This window comes from Rousettus aegyptiacus, unplaced genomic scaffold, assembly GCF_014176215.1.
Source record: "Rousettus aegyptiacus isolate mRouAeg1 unplaced genomic scaffold, mRouAeg1.p scaffold_m13_p_17, whole genome shotgun sequence".
In the NCBI taxonomy this organism is placed as follows: Eukaryota; Metazoa; Chordata; class Mammalia; order Chiroptera; family Pteropodidae; genus Rousettus; species Rousettus aegyptiacus.
This window is the reverse complement of record NW_023416292.1, coordinates 2,084,221-2,103,429: the sequence shown is the minus strand read 5'-3', so window position 1 is coordinate 2,103,429 and position 19,209 is coordinate 2,084,221. Positions and strand designations below refer to the sequence as shown.

General features: G+C 53.9%; 1 protein-coding gene across 2 annotated transcripts; it reads left to right on the top strand.

Moving 5' to 3' along the window:
* The first annotated feature begins 532 nt into the window (after positions 1 to 532).
* On the top strand, positions 533 to 18,111 carry ETNK2 (ethanolamine kinase 2). 2 transcript variants are annotated; one of them, XM_016139910.2, is made up of 8 exons: positions 684 to 1,015; positions 2,658 to 2,917; positions 5,885 to 6,007; positions 10,429 to 10,571; positions 11,166 to 11,249; positions 13,710 to 13,855; positions 15,303 to 15,376; positions 16,954 to 18,111. In XM_016139910.2, exons 1-8 carry the CDS (start codon positions 758 to 760, stop codon positions 17,024 to 17,026), a joined length of 1,161 nt encoding a protein of 386 aa, XP_015995396.2. In that variant the 5' UTR covers positions 684 to 757; the 3' UTR covers positions 17,027 to 18,111. The 2 variants fall into 2 exon arrangements, with proteins under 2 accessions (XP_036090301.1, XP_015995396.2); XM_036234408.1 differs by lacking the exons at positions 13,710 to 13,855; positions 15,303 to 15,376; positions 16,954 to 18,111 and adding an exon at positions 13,012 to 13,668 and having other exon boundaries at positions 533 to 1,015.
* The last annotated feature ends 1,098 nt before the right edge of the window (positions 18,112 to 19,209 follow it).

The following is a 19,209-nucleotide window of genomic DNA, read 5'->3' as shown; positions in this document are numbered from 1 at the left end:
GCGTGTGTGTAGGGCGGGGGATACTTGCCTGGGGGCTTCTTTCCGAGATGTGGCAGGGGCCGCAGAGACTTTTCCAGGAGTCCAGGGACTGGAGGCAGGGAGCTGGGCACAGGTGGGCCGCCCAAGCTGACCTCTTGGTCGCAGCGGATCTCCCTGCTGCAGAATGGAGTGGGGGCGCAGGAAGATGCTCTAGTTGAGGTGGGAAGGAGGAAGCCACCTTGCTGCATCGAAGTCGGGCGAGCAAGCCCTGGGAGGGGATGGGGGTGGGGGTGGGCAAATCCTAATCCCTACTCCTACCCCCACCCCACCGCCCTGTCGCGGCGGGAGCTCCAGCCCGCCCCCACCCTCTCGTCACGGCCCCAGCCCCGCCCCCGCCCTTGCGTCACGGCTCCGGACCCGCCCCCGCGTCGAGGCCTCCCGGGGGGCGTCACCCCGCCCCGCGCTCCAGGTAGCGGCGGCCGGGGAGGCCGGGGGTGGCAAGCTGTGTTCTCGGCGGGCCGGGGCCGGGCGGGGGCGGAAGGGGGCGTTCCCACGGCCCCCGCCCTGCGGCCCGTGTCTGTGATGTCACAATCGCGGCCGGCCCCAGCGTCCCAGGGTCGGTTTGGGGCGGTGGGCTGCGAGGCTGCGAGCGCGGCGGGCAGGGGCTCCCGAGTCATGGCCTGCCCCCGGCCCCTCCCCCACCACGCCGCCCCCCGCGCCGGGCCCCCCCGCCAGGGCTAGCGTGCGCGCAGCGGCTCCAAGGGGGCGGCCGCTGGGAATGGCTGCGCCCCCTTCGGCTCCCGTGCCGCGCTCGCCCTTTTACCTGAGGAGGCCGGCGCCAGGCCCTCAGTGCTCATGGGGCATGGAGGAGAGGGCGGCAGCTGGCGCGGGCTGCCGGGAGCCGCCTGGCCCCCTGCGGGCCGCCGCCGTCCCGTGCTTCGGCATCTGTGTGCACCAGGACGACATCCTGCCCGGCGCCCTGCGCCTCATCCAGGAGCTACGGCCGCATTGGAAACCGGAGCAAGTTCAGACCAAGGTAGCGGAGCGGGCGTCCGGGAACGTCTGTCCGCGCATCCTTCCGGGCCTCGGTCCCAGGGGGCGCGGCTGCTGCGTAGGAGGATTGGGATGGGGGGTTGTGTGTTTGTTTCCTTCTCCATCCGCCTCCGGCGCCCTCCACATACACCCCTCCTCTCCGGCCTGCGGGCTGGGACCCCGGAGGTCCACCTGCCCGCTGTCAGCGTGCTGTGCTAGCGGCCCCACCCCCTGTGGCGGCACGCTGCTGCCTCTTGCTGCCCAAAGGCGCGTACCCAGCCGGCTCTGAAACCTGCCGTGGCAGGAACTTTTCAGGAAATCCCCCACATTCACACACACGTTGCTGCCCCTCTGCACCCCGCCATGGGGAGTAAAGCCTCCAGGATCTGAGCGGCCCCTGCTGGTCCCGGAATTTCCGGCTCACTCTTAGTCCCTATGCTGTGTGGAACCCTCCCCATCGCCCGGGCTCTGGCTCAGCAACGCTCCCCCCCCCCCCACCACCACCACCACACACAGACACACACACAGGGCGCTTCCTCACCCCTAGCCAGGCACAGTCTCAGGTACACTGAGGTGGGCAGAGCCTCCCACTGAGAAGCCTCAGGCTGACTCCTAATCTGACCTGCATCCATTAGTCGTCACCTGCTCACCCTCCCATCTTCTTTGGGAGGGGCCTGTGGAGAATGGGCCTAGAGGTGGGCACCTGCCCTGCGGGGAGTTGAGGGGAGGCACCTGTAGCTTGTGCTGGAGTGGTGAGGGCTCCATATTATGGGCCTTTTGTAGGGGGCTGAGGGGAGTGAGATTCAGGACCAAGTGTGGAGGCGGACAAATTCCTTTTGGTAAAGCATTTTCAAAATAAAACGCTCAGTTTGGTGTAAAAGTGTCAAGGCATCAGGCAGGCCAGAGGTTGATTCCAGTACTGGCTTAACATGCTATCTGCCATTCTCTCCCTACCTGGGCCTCAGTTTCCTCGCCTAGAATTAGTTCATTTGTCTTCTAAGGCCCCTTCCAGTTGTCACACTGTGCCCCATAAATCCCAGGATTCATTCCTTGTCACCCCCTTGGGGAGCCCGGTCTACCAGCGCACGGTCTACTATCTCTTCTGGTATGAAATTCAAAGGCCCTTAGGAGCTCTGACAACCAGAGCCCTGGGGTGGGTGCCAACCTCAGTACCCTGGATGGGGCAGGAGGGACAGTAAAGAGCCCCCTACCTGTAGGTGGTGAGAGGCAGTTGGGTGGGGATGTACTCATTCTGGGTGATCTGGGTCCCCCTCTGCCACATTCTGGTCCATGAAGGTTTCTTTCAGGGCCAGGATGGAGGGGGAAGGAGCAGGAGGGGCTTCTATCCACCAAGTGGTCAGCAGATTCCTCTACCACCAAATCCTATCCACTGGAGGCAGATCCAGGAAAAGTGAGGATGCCTGGGCTGAGCCCAAGCTGCCATTGTTTTCTTGAACTCTCTAGTCTACCCTAGGCCTTGAGGACGGGGTAGAGCATTAGGAACAGTGTGAGCTCTTTATTAAGTGAGGGGATAAAGGACCCAGGGTTCTGTGTGGTTGTGATCAAGGTGCTGGAACCATATAGTCATGAGGCAAGAGCAGATGGCCTGCCCCACACACCCTTGTGCTGCCCTCTCCCTTTGCTAGCGCTTCACTGATGGTATCACCAACAAGCTGGTGGCCTGCTACGTGGAGGAAGACATGCGGGACTGTGTGCTGGTTCGGGTGTATGGGGAGCGGACGGAGCTGCTGGTGGACCGGGAGAATGAAGTCAGGAACTTCCAGCTGCTGCGAGCACACGATTGCGCCCCAAAACTCTACTGTACCTTCCAGAACGGGCTTTGCTACGAATACATGCGAGGCATGGCCCTGGGGCCTGAGCACATCCGTGAGCCCCGGCTCTTCAGGTAAGGAGGGTGTCCAGGGTACTGCTCATCTCCCTGATCCCTCAGGCCTTGGGCTTTGAAATTCTTGGCCAGCTTCCATGATGTGGAGAGGAGTCCATGAATGAGTTATAAGATCTGTGAACTCTCTGAAATTGCATGAAAAATAAGTGTGTGCTTATGTGCATTGCTCTGCAAAAAGGGGCTATAGTTTTGTATAGATTTTCAGTGGGTTCAGCTAGAAGGATAAGTGCTTGAGGGAGGCACGTGAGAATTTTGGCAAATATGAGCAAAGGACCTGGCTCCCTAAATGCAGCAGAGATGGTCTTCCTGGTCCATGCCTCAGCCCTCTGCCCACCCAGATCTGACCTGGAAACATCTCAGAGCCTTGAAGTGAAATCTGAGCCAAATCCCTGGAGCGATCAGGGCTTCCTGCCCCTCCCCGCCTGCCAAGAGCTCTGGCATGCTAGGAGAATGGCCCTAGGTTGAGCATGGTTTTATCAGCCCAGAGTCATCATTCCTCCCCCCAGTGTGGGCTCCTTTCAGAATCCCTGACAAGGTAGGAACCCAGGTCTAGGGAGCTGCCCAGGCTTCCAAAGGCTCACAGAACCCATGGTCCCTTGAGAGCAGCTCCCCTTAAATGTCTAGATGTATAGGACCCAGAAACTGGACTTCGCCTTCAAACCCTGCAGATATTGAGGCTGTGGGGCCTGGAATGGGGAGGAGAACCAAAGAAGGGCCCATGGTGTACTCTCTCCTCTAACTGTGCTGGGTGGGGACGACAGGCAGAATCCACCATCCTGCCTCCAATGCTGCAGCGTGTACAGGGCACCTGGACCAGAATGAGGCCCTACGTGGGCTGAGGGTTACTCCTGGCACAGGAACAGCAACAGGGACCTGCCCAGGATCCTGGGGCTCTGTCCTGTCCCTGCCGCCCAAATTCTGAGGGATAACAATAAAGCCCACCTAGGGAGTAGACCAAGAAGTTTCTTTGCTCTCTCACTTGCTACCCAGTTAACCTCAAATTATTGCAACTGGCCCTGCAGGGACTTTCCACCCCCACCCCACAGGTCCTCTACTGATCTATAAGGGAATCTGAGCCCTACCCCCAACCCCTGTGCTCATGAACACCACCTCTGGGACTAGTGAGGCCCCAGAATACTAGCATTGAGTTGTTATAGGTATTTCTGTGTGACAGTGGGGGACAAAAAACTCAAAAAAGGGGCCTTCTCGGGCTCCAGCTGAGCAGCTCCATAGGTGCTCAGTCTGGGCAGGTGAGGTCAGAGCAGGGTGAGGGGCTAGGGAGCTCTGTCCTGGCTTCTGCCACCAACTCCAACCTGTTCTTGTGCAAATAAGCTCAAATATTGGCAGGTTCTCACTACTCCCAGGCTCCACTACTCCTTTGACTCTGATGTTGTCACTTACTGTCTCATGGAAGCAATTACCATTGTCAGGAAGACCGAAGATGAATTTAGGTTCGATAATAACTTTACATTTGCAGGGTGAGCCAGCAATTGGGAAAAGTGTAAGAAGTAGCCCTTCCTTGATACTTTTTCTAGGTTAGACCATGATCTTTCTGGGGTTAAAGTGGCTCTCTGAGGAAAAAGCCGAGGGAGGAGGTGGGGAAGGCCTCTGGGAGGCACCTTCCCATGTTGCCCTGAACCCCACCTCCCAGCCTCCACCTATTGAGGCTTTGCAGCATAAAAATGCTGAGTGCTGAGGTTACTGTCATTGCTATTCCAGACAACAGCCCTATTGATATTCAAGGAAACACTCTCTTCATGCTTTATTCGGAATCTTCCTTTGGGAAAGGAAGGCCAGGGTCTCAGATCTGTTTCCCCACCTCACCCAAACCCTGGCAGCCTCCCTCCAGCCCTGGCCTCTGAAATTACTGCCTTCATCTCTCACCGACTTAGGTTGCTGCCACAGCCTCTGCCCCTCCACCCTTTAGGAGGTGGGAGCCTTGGGGCCTTCCGAAGAAGACTCTAGACTGCCCTGCCATCCTGTGAGGTGATGGCCTGCCCCTTCTCAGGACCTGGCAAGAGGAGGGGGTGTCCCTAGAATAGCTTAGTTACAAGGTTTCAAACAGCCAATGCCTTTGTTGTCTTTCCCAGTGATTATTATTCGAGCAACAGGCAGAGGCGAAGGAAGCTTGAATGTTGAGGCTTGGCAGCAGGTGGGGGATGGGGCTCCAGAAGGGAGAGCTGGCAGAGGCCTGGGGTGGGGGGTGGGGGTAGCTGGGACGCAGGGCCTAGGCTGGGGTCCTTATCAGGGCCCTCCCACTCTGGTCAGTCCTCCATCCACCCCCACCTTCTCCCAGCAACCTTCCCCAGCAATGCTTTCTCCTCTCCCCACCACCCCCTCCTTCTCTCCTGGGACCTTGGATAATGTCCACAGGAGAACTTGAAAATAGAACGCTGGTTTGTTTTGCGTCCTTGGCACCTAGCCGCCAGCATCAACTCCCTGCTGCAGAGGAAGGGGCTGCCCTGGTCCCTCCTGCTTCCCTCCCACCTTGGCCAAGCTGATAAGAGGCAGGCATTTCTTCCCTGCCTGGCATCACCACCCCCTGATCTCTTGGTGCCCTGTGTTCATCACTCCTGGAAGGCACGGGTCAGAGTCCAAGCGGGGAGGAGGGGCACCCGCCCCCATTTCCAGGTGACGCTTCTGTCCTCAGAGGTTGCTGTGGGTACATAACCTGGGTCATTGACCTGTAGCCAATAGCTTACTGCTTTGCCCTTCTGGTGCCTGAAGCAGCCCCAGCTCTGGATCTGGAAAGGGAGCTGCTGAGCTAAAGGTCTTACCTCATGTTCATGCCTTTTCCTGAGACTGTGAGCTCTGAAAAGATTTGTAACATGTAATAGTTCCATACTCAGCCCTCTGGCTAGCGCCCTCATGGACCCTGTAGGGCCCCTTTTTTGGCAGGAGGGGCTGAGTTGGGGGGGGGGGGGGCGCCCTACACTGATACTCTGCTTTTTCTGTTTTTGGCTGTAGGCTAATCGCCTTAGAAATGGCAAAGATTCACACCATCCATGCCAACGGCAGCCTGCCCAAGCCTACCCTCTGGCACAAGATGCACAGTTATTTCACCCTTGTGAAGAATGAGATCAGCCCCAGGTACAGAGATCTGGGAGGGTTCAAGGCCACTACTGTGTGTACCACTTTCATATGATTTTCCTTCCCCATCTTTTTGTTCCATCCCACTTCACAGGAGGTTTAGGGGTTTCAGTCCTGATTGCTAAGCCTCTGTCTCCAAGCAGAGTTGGGCCAATTGAGGAAATCTGAGAAACTTAGAGCCACAGTTTTAGGCCCATGTGCTTATTTTTCCACGAGTCTTCTGGTTGTGGCAGAGCTTAGGGTCGGGGACAGTATCTCTCCCATTTTACTTACAGGATATTGAGGCTCAGAGACTAAGCTTTGCCCAGCGTCCTGGTCTAGTTAGAGGCAGAGCTTCTGTTCTCAGCCCAGGGCCCCTTCTACGTGAGCTGCTTTCTGAGCAGTGAGAAAGGAGGGCCTGGCCTGCTGAGAATGGGGGGAGGCTGAGATAGAGTCAGTCAGAAGAAGGCAGTTTATCTGCTGACAAGCCCTTAGGACATCAGGACTGCTGCTACTCACCTGGGTGCCTCCTGTCCCCATGCACCCCTGGGGACCCAGTTCCCCACCTTGTTCTGCCTGACAGCTTGCTGTTTCCTCTCTGCGCTTTTCGTCCATCCTAACATCACCTTTCTCCAGATAGGCAGGGTTCCCAAAACCTCCCTTTACGCTCCCTGGCCAGCCAGCTGATACCTGTGCTAGCCTTCGGGTACCTGGCTCGCCAGCATACCCTCAAGTGCTGAGAAAACAATAGGGGCAAGGAGGAAAGAGTGTTGTCATCCTGCCCCCTCCAAAAAAAGGCTTGAACATCACCCTGGTTTTAGGTGGCAGCGGAGTACCCGGGTTTGGGGGCAGAGTATCTCTTTCCCTCTTTGAAAATGACAAGACAGTAATGAGCTCTGTCCCAATTGTGTATCTTTGTCTCTCACACACGTGATGACTTTATCTGGATCCTCCCACTTAAGGGTTTTAAGCACTGCTTTGGGACTATTTGTCCAGCATGGGCCATGTTCAGACCTTCTATGTCAAGTATTATCTCTGGGACAAGGACTGCCTTGCCCCTTAGGACTAGAACAGCACACGGAGAGCAGGATCCACTGGTGTCTGAGCCAGAGGACCCTCTGATTACCTAGGCCACAACTTTGACAGATAGAGAAACTGAGGTCCAGGGTGGAGATGGGACTTGCCCGAGGTCATTGCTATCAGTTGCGGCTCAGGAACTAGAGTCCAGGCCTGAAGCCTAGGCATAACCATTGCTTCTGCAGCTTCATGCCTGATGATCTGAGGTGGAGCTGAGGTGGTGATGGCAGCACTGGGGAGTGGCTGCAAATACAGATGAAGCTTCCTTGATTCACTCGCTGCTCACCTCCTGCTGTGTGGCCTGGTTCCTAACAGACCATGGACTGGTACTGGTCCACAGCCCGGGGGTTAGGACCCCTGCTTTAGGGGATGATACTCACTCTGAACTGCCTACCTTGCCCCAGAGCAGGGTGTGTGACCAATCACTTGGATTCATGAAGCACTTGAGCTCCATAATAACCCTGCTGAATAGCTTGCCTAATAACCCTGATTTAGTCCATTCTTCATTTTATAAAGAATGATTGGGGTTTAGAACAACAAAAAACATGAAAGTGATATTGGCCCTGCTCACAGGACCTCAGGTACTCTCTGAGTAAATAGGACCTATCCATGCAGAGCTATAGACGAAGACAGGGTATGTAGTACATGCCAAGGGTGGAAGAACCAGGGAGAGTCTTCTTGGCAGAGAGAGAAGGGAGGCCACATTGGCATGAGCAGTTTGCTCATGGATCACAAGTAGATCAGTTGGCTGGAGCAGATCTTTTAGGAGGGTTTGGAGGGGTCATGGGAGATGAGGCTGCAGAGGTTGTATGAATTGGACCTAGATTTTGAGGGGTCTTCAATGCCAGGTTAAGGAGTGAAGATTCAATTTAGCAGCGGTGGAAAGTCATTATGAAGGTGTTTGAGTTGAGTTCAGTGACCTGGTCAGGACGCTAGTGGAGAAAGAAAGCTTTCTAGCTTTGTAAAGGACAAACTTAGGTGGACGTTCGTCTCAAGTTCGACCCTAGGAATCTGGATTTCATAGTCTCCCCTGATGATTCTGAGGCAAAGGATCAAAGAAAAACATTTGGAGGAACACTGCCCTAGGCAGCTTCATGGGGGAGGGATGGACTGGGGAGAGGGCGTGAGTCGGAAACCTTGGGGAAACAGAGGTGGTAACTTTGGTGTTTCAGTGGGCATAGAAGTGTCCAGGATAGCCAGGAGGATGTGACATTGATACTATCTTTGGGGGCATCTAGTGACTCAGAGGGACTGAGTGGTGTGAGGGCAAAGGTGACATAAGCTCACACTGGGAAAGTCTTTCCACTGTCCGGATCCTGAGAGCCCAGTGGACACTTGCCAGGCATCAGTCTCTTCATCAGGAGGAAACCCAGGCCCCTTCACCCATCTCCTGCGGCCTCTGAGGGACAGAGGAGCAGCCCAGCTTGGGGTGTGAAAGTTTCTGAGATGTGGTGGTGGTGACTGTTCTGCCAGCCCCACAGCCTTGAGAGAGTGTAGCGGTGTCTGGGAAGGGAGCCTTGCTGGCTGTGTTTCAGGTGGTCGGGGGAGGGAGGTAGAAGGCCTGGATTGTTCCCACAGTAACCATCTGCATGGCCTTGGGGTGGGTAGGGCAGGGTCATACAGAGGTCAGGGCCTGGGCAATCATGGATGTCAAAGCCATGATTCTCAAGCTGACACCCAGGCAAACCAAAGGAAACCTCATTCTTATCTTTGGATGGTCTCAGTCCAAGAAAAAAGAATCTTAAAAGGTAGCCTCTTCAGGAGAGCCAAGAGGGAAATGCATCCTGTGCAGCACCATGGATACAGATAAACTCCAGTGAGGATGGGGTGGGAACAGGTGGTGGGAGGTCTCCCCCAGACCAGCCCCTAACAGATTCCCGGACTTTGAGCCACCTGTGCAGAGGGGTTCTGGGGGGCACTGGGGCCCTTGCAGGTAGGAGGCCCCACTTAATTTTGGATCCATGCATGGGCTGAGGACTGCTTTCCTTAGGAAGTAGAGAGTCCAGCTCTGCAAGAGACATCTGGAGGTTGAGAGGAAGACTGCTTTTCCTTGAGCCTCAGTTTCCCCGTGGAGCTGGACTAGAGACCCAAGACCCTCTTTAGCTTTGACCTTCCAGCCTGAGAGAGATCCTGCTGATCATACTTTTCCGGGGGCACTTGGGGATACCTTGGTCGCCAAATACTCTTCTTGTGTTCTGGCTTCCGGGCTGGGTGAGGGGGTGGTGGGGCATCAGGAGGACCCGTTTCCTCCTCATTTCTCCACTTGTACTGTTACATCCCTGGACAAGGGAGCAAACAGGAGACACATGAATGGAGATGAAACCCTAGCCCCCCTGCCCCCCATTGGTGGTTCTGGAGTGTTAAGGGTTCCGCTGAATATTTGACTTTTCAGTGTACACAGATTTGTGTGCTTCCTGGGGACAAAAGTTCAGATCTTTTGTACACAGTGCTTCCCTGTGGCCTCTGATGGAGCCATTAATTCATTCCTCAAAGTGTGTTTCTTTCAGCAGCAATGACCGTGTGTGCAGTGGGATGGGGTGGGGCAGAGTGGCCTCCATTCCTGCCCTCAAGTTACCCGTGCCCAGTCTGTCAGCGTTCTGGGACAAGGAAACACTCCTAGTTCAAGGTGGAAGGGGTGAGATATTGGGGAGTTACATAGCAAGTGCTTTTTCATTGAAAGGCCCTAACATTTCCTTGGCCTCGTAGGGGTGAGCCCAAGAAGCAACTTGTTTGCTTTCTTATGTAGGCCTGAGTGGTCTGGCTGTGTGATGAGAAGTTAGACTACATGCTCTTTGTGACGCCAGCCGCTAGAGCATGAGGGAGGCACACCAGAACATACTTCTGCCTCCTCAAGAGTGTGCCAGCGCTCAGCCTCTCCCTGGCACACTGTGATCCCTCCACTTGAGGAACTTTGGAGAGCCACCTCTTCCCCTAGGAATTTTTCTTAGGTCTCGAGAGCAGGTCTGTTTGCATCTCTTCCCTGCTGCCCTTGTTCTCTGAATCTGGGGTAAGTGAGCATAGATAATCATCCTCACTTCCCCTGTCCTCTCTCATGCTTCCTTTCTTTCCTTCCTGTCTCACAAAGTAGCAGGGACACTGTTCAGTCAGAGATTTTGGTGCTTTGCAAAATGCTTTTAAGCTAATCAGCTTCTAGAGTAACCATGGGACATCAAAAGGGTAGGAAGCCTTAGTGCCACTTTATAGATGGCTAAAGTGAGGGTCTGAAAGGTTAGCCATTTGTCCAGGGTCCTCGCTGTGCAGTAAGAAATAGTGAGGGGGCCAGAGCTTAGAGCTTTTGAGGCCAAGCACCTGCCTGTCTACAATCAGCCTTCCCACCTCCGGCCACTTTTCTTGCCACTGTACAGCCTTTCTACAGATGTCCCTAAGATAGAGGTGTTGGAACGGGAGCTGGCCTGGCTGAAGGAGCACCTGTCCCAGTTGGACTCCCCTGTCGTGTTTTGTCACAATGATCTGCTCTGCAAGAATATCATCTACGACAGCACCAAAGGTATGATTTCTTTGGCCCTGGCTGGCCAGCAGGGTTCTATTCCTCAGGCTGGTACTTGGACAAGTGAAAGGAGACCTTTTTGCTTAGGTCTTAATTTGTAGGAGAGAAACGGAAAAGGAAACAAATTCCTATTTAGAAAAATCAATGCCAAGAAAGAACTCAGAATCATGGTTTGTGGAGGTCTTCAACATAAGAGAACCCAAGCTCTTCCCACAACGATGTTTTGGGCTTCCAAGGACATCTTGGCTGCCTCAAGCCTTCCTAGAGGGAGGACCGCTCGTGATCCTGATGAAAGAGCTTCACCCACTTAGCGTGGTCTTCAACCGAGGACAGATGTCCTTAGATGGCAAGCGTCTGAGGATCCAGCTGTGTGAAAGGGACAGCTGAAGTTGGGGGAGGGGCAGATAGACAATGGACAATGGACAGACAGACGGAAGCAGGTTAGAAGATTGCTGCTGAGGGATTGGGTAAGGCGGGGCTGCTGCAGAGACCAGCAAGAGGCAGTGGTTACCTCCTGGAGGTCTGGAGGCCTGACCAGGCCCTATGTCCATATCTCCTGAGACCAGCCCTCATTGCCTCTCCTCTACCTCATAGGTCATGTGCGGTTCATTGACTATGAATACGCTGGCTACAACTACCAAGCTTTTGACATTGGCAACCATTTCAATGAGTTTGCAGGTGAGAAGGGTATTACTATTTGGCCTGTGTCCAAGATAATTTTCCTTATGATGGATGGCCAGATCCAGGGGATGACTGAGTGGGGGTTCTTTACTTGGGGTAGGGCGGGAGGTGAGGAGGAGGCTAGACACCTCCTGTCTGCTGAATATCCAAGCTTGGGGAAAACACAACCTGTCTTATGAGAGCTGCAGCTCCCCTGGGGGAGGCAGGAACCCACCCACGCCGCCCCCTCCTCCCCCCGCCCCACACACACACAGCGCACCCTTGGCCAGCCCATATGGCAGTTTGGTGCAGTTAGGAAGACATGTCCACTATAGGATCCCTGAGGATACTCGGCTTGGCATGTGACTTAGAAGAAGACCCTTTCTCTAGGTATATGCAGCCCACGCCAGCTGGACCACCACAGGACAGCCCCACCTCAACTTTCCCCCTTGCGCAAGCTCCTTTATGCCCATACAGCTTGCACAGTTGTAAATAAGGGCCCAGCATGCAGATAAGAAGCAGAATAAGCTGCAAGTAGCTACTTGCCTTGTGGCCTGATGAGTGCAATCTAGGTGGAACTAGGTAAAAGTGTGTACTTTGCAACTTGACTCCTCAACTTCAAATCCTGGCTTTGTTGCTTACTATCTGTCTGACCCCTGAGCAGGTTACTTACCTTCTCTGTGCTTCTGCGAAATGGAGATAATAATAGTACTCACTCCATAGTATGGGATACACATACAGTTGGCACATACTAAGCATTAATTGGTATTTGCTGTGGTATTAGGAAGGGAGGCTTTCCTGTAGCCCAGGAGACTGGAGCAGGACCAAAAGAGGAATAATGAGGAAAGTGTTTCCCAGGAGCAGGCATTAGTTCTATCAAGGCACAGTATGTATAGTAGGGCCATTTGTGTAAAGGAAGCAGGGCAGGTTTTTCCAGCTTGAAGGCTGAATTGTTAAAAAACAATTAGATGGGACTGAAGAAGCTAGCCCCTAGACACAGGTTGGAGGGACATCCCCAGCATGGCAATGTGAGGTGCTCAGCATGAGTAGCCAGCCCCTGGGGCTTAGGATAGGTGAGGCAACTGTAGAGCCACCAGCCATTCCCCAGCTCAATCGTGTCTCTTCTGGTGGAACCCCAGGTGACCAGGTCTGCCAAGTGCTGATTATACCTGAAGGTATGACTCCCTAGAGTGGCCCCCAGCTGCATTTAGGAACCCAAGGGACCATGGGGCCTCAGCTGGGCTGAACAGCTGAACTGTGGGGGTGGCACAGGGCTGAGGCTGGCACTGGCAGGGCACTGGGCCTGGACCACTAGCCTCTCCAGAGGGGATAATTCTTAAGCATTTTAAATCCTCCTCTCCCACCACACAGAGCAAAGTCCAGCTGGAATTTCTTCAAAGAGGCAGATTGTATCCTGCTTCCAAGTTGAGAATAAGAAAGAACTGAGCATGGGAGAAGAAGGAGGGCAGAGGGGGAGATTGAGAGCTAGGGAGAGGGACCTTCTGCGTTCTTGGGAACAGGGAGATAGGAGTTGCAACCCTGAACTCTCCTCTAACTAGATGTGTGACCCTGAGCAAATTTCTTCTCTCTGGACCTTAGTTTCTACATCTGACCAAGGAGATTCTTTCCAGCCATCTTCTTAGGGACCTAGGAGACCAAGCGTGTTTCTCCAAAAATGTAAAGGAAGCTTGGGAAGGACAGGAAGGAAAGAAGAGGAAGAAACTGGGGAAGGTGGTCTAGTCCTGGTTCTATCTTAAGTAAATGTTGCTTTCTGTACCAGCTCTGAAGCCAGGGCCTCTGCCACCATGCCCAGGATGTGGCTGGTGCATGTTGGGCTGGCGGCTTGAGGACTCAAGGAAGGGACTAGAAGAGATGGAGGTCATTGAGTTCTGGCTATTTTTCCCAATCATCTGGAGAACCGGATCGGGGGTGGAAGATGCCTGGGAATCTGTGTTGTTACCAAGCTTTCCAGGTGATGTTTTTTCAGTAGCCAGCTCAACACTGGTCCAGGAAGCAGTGGTTGAGATGCACACGTTAAGTCTAGCCCTTTTTTTTCAATGAAGAGATTGGGCCAGTGAGAGGAACGGACTTGTCCAAGATTAACTGGAAGTTAGTGTTGGACCCAAGATAACTAGGCCAGTTCAGTGCTGTGACCAAGTGCCTCCTATGTGACACAGTTTTATAAAGGTCATGAGGAGACTGTGATTGCTGCCTTAGGGGCTCCCCATCACTCCCAAGACTGTCCCTTGTTCTTCAACTAGTTTGCCTCTCTGTCCCGCTGAAAACAGTGCCACCAGCTGGGGTGTGGCTCGGCCCTCTATATATGAGGTAAGTTAGGTGGTCAGACAAGCTGCATTCCTAGGCACAGGCTCCAGGGCAGAGCAGATGGAGGTTTTCAGGGGCACAGAGAACACTTGGGCTGGAGGAGACCTCTAGGTGGGCCATCACCCAGCACCTTCTGTGTTGCCGCCCCATTAGGTGTGAATGAAGTTGATTACTGCCAGTACCCGGTGCGGGAGACCCAGCTGCAGTGGCTGCGCTACTACCTGCAGGCACAAAAGGGGATGGCCGTGACCTCCAGGGAGGTGGAGAGGCTCTACGTGCAAGTCAACAAGTTTGCCCTGGTGAGTGCTTGTGACTGGGAGGAGGCAGGAGAAGGAGGAGCCCGGAGGAGGGACTCGGACTCACCCCCACTGCTTCTCACAGTCTTGTGGAGGAGGAAGCAGAGCCCAGGATCAGGTGTGAGGGCCTGGGGATTCTGTTTCCCATACCCCACACCCCAGCCCGTCAAGTCTAGGTTCTTTCCTTCCTGGAGAACCGCTTCCAGGAAAGAGTCTAGCTTCTTAGTTTTTTCTAGTCTCTAACCTTAGTCTTTCATGCTGCAGTTAAACATATCCCCTCATTTTTTTTTTTTTTTTAAGCCTTTAGAGAAGATAGAGACTATAAGCTCTAATCCTCCTTTTTAGCTCCCTCTGCTGACTCAGAACTCTTTGTAAGTCTTTCCCATTGGGCTCTTCCTGCTCCGATTGCTGTGCTGTCAGTTCTTGATTTTGAGTGCACTTGTCCAGGGTACCTGGCTCATGCCAGGCCTCCATGGGCGTGTGCCCAGGGGATTGCTAACTAGTCTTGTTATTGTTACTCATACATAAGCAAGAAGACAAGTCAGCTGCCCTGAATTTCACACTCCATCATAGAGCTTAAGTAAAGTCTTGTTCACCTGGGATTCTGCATTGCCTGTTCTAGCCTCCTCATTGGCACAGAGCTGATTCTCCTTCAGGTTCTTACTTTTAACTGTCCCACCCTGCTAAATCTTCAGTAATTATTCATACCTGCTAATCTACACTTCCTTTAAGTCCTAAAAAGTGAAGAAAACGACGGAGGTCGCGTACTGCCAGCCCCAGAGCAAGCAGGACTTGGGTTTGGGTGCGGGACTCCAGCCTGGGAAAGTGCTGTTGTCGCTGCTGTTTGCAGGGGCGGCAGGCAGTATGGCTCTCTTGCTTCTTGAGCCCGGGGTAACCTGGGCCCCACGGGCACCTCTGGCTAGGGGAACAATTGACTGCTTAGTCAGTTTCCACACTCAGGCTGCTAATTCCGACATCTATACTCCTTTTCCAACCTGACCCTGCCTCCTGATGGAAGAGAGGGAAAGGTCAGTTTCGGGGAGGGAGGTACCTCCAGCATACCAGACCCCATGTGGCTGGGGCACTGCTGAGAGGTTCCAGCCCCTCCACTGGCCAACCAGGCCTGTGCTTGACTAGGGCTTCATCTCGTCCTGGATACATGGGCCTTGAAGAATTAAGGAGAGGCCCTGATGTGGGACAGGCCGGGGGTGGCACTCTGCTTGGGCTGGGGAATAAGCCGAGAGCCCTGGAAGCACCGTCCAGCTGATCCTCATCCAGGGGTAGAACCAGCTCAGCTCACCTTTTTCTGGAGGGAGCGGAGCCCCCAAATATTTGCTTCCGCCAGTGTCCTAATTCTGTGTTTTCCTGAGTGACTGTGTCCCTCTAACTACATAGGGTCCATGACAGACTTGGGGGATTGCCATGCTGACCCTCTCTATTCTGTTTCTAGGCATCTCACTTTTTCTGGGCACTCTGGGCCCTCATCCAGAACCAGTTTTCTACCATCGATTTTGATTTCCTCAGGTGAGTACAGGGACAAGTTGGGGGTGGCATGGGAGAAGGAGAAAAGGAAGAGCTTTGACCCCAGGATATGGGGCAAAGGTCAGCCCAAGTAGAACATCCAGAGTCCACGCCTCTGCCAACTCACTCCCATACCAACCAGTCCGGGGCAGTGAGGTCACTACTCCGGGGAGGCGGGGAGCCCAGAGCAGCACTCGAAGGAGCCCGAAGTTCTCATGCCCTCCCTGCCTGCCTACCTGCTGGAAGATTACACTCTCCCCACATCCTCCTCCCACTCCAGTGCCCTTATCCACGGGGCCTGGTTGTGAATGGAATTGTTGCAAATCCATCTGAACGATCATGAGTCCAATCCTTATTTTATAGCAGAGGGCACAGTGTTCCAGAGAGTGGAAGTGACTCACTCAAGTCACTTGGTGGTTTAGTGCCTACCGTGTAGGGGTTATCAGACCCAGCTCCTCCTCCGGTGCCCCCTAGTGTTGCGCTACGGGCTGTATCGACACAGTACTTGAATGTCGACTCCTCCCCAGGGCCTCCATCATGAGAGGTGTTTATGTCCCTGAGGACCAGAAATCATTTTGTCCTCCATCTGGTCCAGTCTCCTTGCCCGTCTCCTCCCCATCTTCCCTCAGCCAAAAATGAATCAGTACCCTGGCTTCAAAGAGTTCACAACCGTTAGAGAAATACAGGTCAAAGGTATAGTGAGATAGTACCACACACCCATTAGAATGGCTGCTATCAAATAAACAAAATAGCTAGTGTTGGCAAGGATGTGGAGAAACTGGAACACTTGTGCAGGACTGTTGGGAATGTAGATGGTACAGCTGCTCTGGGAAACGACTCTGCTTCCCCCAAAAACGAGAAATAGAATTGCCATCTGATCCAGCAGTCTCAGGGCTGGTCCAAAAGAACTGAAAGCAGGGTCTCGAAGAGATGTTTGCACACCCCTGTTTGTAGCAGCATTATTCACAGTAGTCTAGAGGCGGAAGCAAACCATCCCTGGATGAATGGGTAAACAAAGTGTGGTAAATTCATACAATAGAATATTATTGAGCCTTAAAAAGGAAGGAAATTATGTCACATGCTAGCTATACTGTAGATGAACTTTGAGGACATTGTGCTAAGTGAAATAAGCCTGTTAAAAAAGACATACTACATAATTTCACTTATATGAGGTAACTAAATTAGTCAGATTCATAGAAACAGAAAGTAGAATGGTGGTTTCCAGGGGCTGGGGGAGGGAGAAATGGAGAGTTGCTGGTTAAGGGGTATAGAATTTCAGTTTTACAAAATGAAAAAGTCTTAGAGATCTGTTGCTTAACAGTATGAATGTACTTAACATTACTAAACTGTAAAAAAAAAAAAAAAAAGTGACCTCGTTTGGGGAGGAGTTGCTCCAGTCTGATCTAAGAAAAATAAAATTATAGTTGAAGTAAAAAAAAATATCAGCCTGGGCTGGGGTGGATCTGCCTAGACCTAGATGGGCTGAGCTGGTGAGAAACTTCGCTCATGCCGTGAGTCCCCCAGCAGGGCCCACCTGGCTTCCTTTTTCACCCCCAGCTCCCTCCCCTGTCTTCTGGCAGGTACGCGGTGATCCGATTCAACCAGTACTTCAAGGTGAAGCCTCAAGTGTCGGCCTTGGAGATGCCAAAGTGACCAGCTTCCCCATTCCTCCCCTCCCCATCTGCCTGGCAGGCCGGTTCTCCAGGGGTTGGTTCTGCTCTGGGGTCCACACCCTTTGACAAGGTGGGAGAGGGGACAGGTGGGTGTCCAAGAAGACTCCACCCCTGCCACCAGCCCCAAGTAGGTGCTGCTATGACCACATTCTCTTGATTCGAGAGGCTGATGGACCCAGCTCTGGGGGTCCCCTTTACCTGGCCAGACTTGGGAGAAAGTGCCTGAAGCCAGCCAGGGACCAGACCACAACCACCCTTGGGAAGCCCAGTGTTCCCAGTGCCAGGCCAGACTGGAATCTGGGCTGCCTTAGATGTGTCATTGACCTTCCTGGCTTGGGGAGAAGGGAAGGTGGGAGGCTCCTTTCTACCTCCAGCGCCGAGCCTCCAGCCCATCACCCAACAGGCCCCACGTGAGAGGTGCTGAGCCCATGCATCATGCCAGCTCTGACAGATGGATGTATGTATCTTGGGGGGTGGGGAGCATCTAGAATTGGGTCCAGTAGCCCCCCAGCAGCTGCCTCACCTGAGATCTCTTTCTGCAAGCAAGATCCAATGAAATAGCCCGTTCCCAACCTCAGCCTGAGGACTCGTGCTCCCTTCCTGTGCCCTTCTGCTCTGTGCTTGTGTCTGTCTCTCTCCAGCCTGCTGGGAGGGAAGGCAAGGGAGTGGTAATGTCCTGGGCTCCCAGAGCTGGGCTCTTTCAAGCTAAGGCTTGATGGGGGGGACAATAGCCAGCAGCCTCCTGCCTTGTTCCTTCCCCCTGCCCTCCAAGCCCTCACTTCCAAGGATCTGTCTCTCCCTGTTCCCCTGTCTTGAAGTTGACCCAAAGTCTCCACATTTGGGGTTGACTAGCGGGAGGCAAGGGGCAGGGGCTGGAAACCTCCAGGGCTCGCCTGGCATGCGAGAGTCTGGCTAGGATCCCCCCTGAAGTGCTCGCTGAGCTCATTGCCTCCAATTCCCAAGGGCCTCCACGTCCTTTCTGCTCTCACAGCCTCTGGGGCCCATAAAGTGATTCATTTGTAAATTATCTTGATTTTCTGCATTAAAATGGCCATTTCTGGACCACTCTGTGCCTGGCGAGGCTTTAACCAGGAGGGTACAACTAGTATACCTGTGGTGGGGGACATGTGGGGGGCGGTGTGAAGTGTTCCAGCCTCTTCTCTAGGGTCCCCTTGGGCTGCACTCTTTCTACCATGCCCTCCATGTACCTGACTTACCAGGCTCTTGGTTTGGGGGATACCTGGGCAGGGTTGGTGGTTTCACAGCCCCTCTGACTTTGACCATCTTGCTAGAATCAGTTGGCCTGGGACAGTGCTGCTTAGAGGCAGCTTAGGCTGTGGATTCCAAGAACTTGGCCTTACCCAGGTGACAAACTAGTGAGACCTTGAAGGAGAGTCCTCGGGACTTCTTCCTTGGTCCTCTCTGGTTTCTCTCTGGGGGGTAGTGGGGGAACTGCTGCTTTGCCTGACAGCAAGCCAGGGTGATTTCTGAAACCAATGTGTCACTTTCTCGGAAGGCCAGAGGGAGGGGAGAGCAGGAGCTCAGAGGTGAGTTGGCACCCTCCTCAGCAGCCCGGGTTGCCAGGGCCGCCCTCACAGGACTGAGCAGCAGCTGCTTCCAGAGCCCCCAGAAGGTGCCCAGTGCCAGGTGAACTCTTGGCTGTTTTGGCTTTCGCCTGCAAAAGTACGAGGGTGCCATGGCAACCGGTAGAACTAAGCTGGCACAGGCAGCTGAAGCCACCCTTCAAGGTCACAGTGACCCAGTGTGTTTGGGCCGTCATGGGTTGCAGGACTGAGCCTGGGGATGCCAGTGGAGGACATAGGGAAAGGTGTCTGGACATAGGGAGGGTGCCAGGGCTGAGCAGGGTAGGCCCCCAAGGGCTATCCGTGGGGTCGGGTGGTCATGGTACAGCCTTCCTGTGGACTAAATGGCAGTGCCCACCTTCCCCACCTCTGGAGCTGAGGGCAGGAATAACCACTGTGAAGGCAGCTTGTCTCCAGCCTCCTGGGGCCTTGATGTCGTAGCATTAGAGACGATGTCATGGTGGTAAGCAGGGAATGGCTGGGACAGGGCCCCCAGGTATTATCTTGTGCACCGTGAAGGCCCGTGGCCACCACCTGCATAGAGGGAATTAACCTGCAGGCAGCATCTCACTGGTGCCTT

Coding starts and splice junctions, on each gene's coding strand:
- ETNK2 (XM_016139910.2), top strand. CDS start 758: ATGGCTGCGCCCCCTTCGGCTCCCGTGCCGCGCTCGCCCTTTTACCTG. Junction 6,008..10,428: donor AAGAATGAGATCAGCCCCAG/GTACAGAGATCT, acceptor GCCACTGTACAG/CCTTTCTACAGATGTCCCTA. Junction 15,377..16,953: donor ATCGATTTTGATTTCCTCAG/GTGAGTACAGGG, acceptor GTCTTCTGGCAG/GTACGCGGTGATCCGATTCA.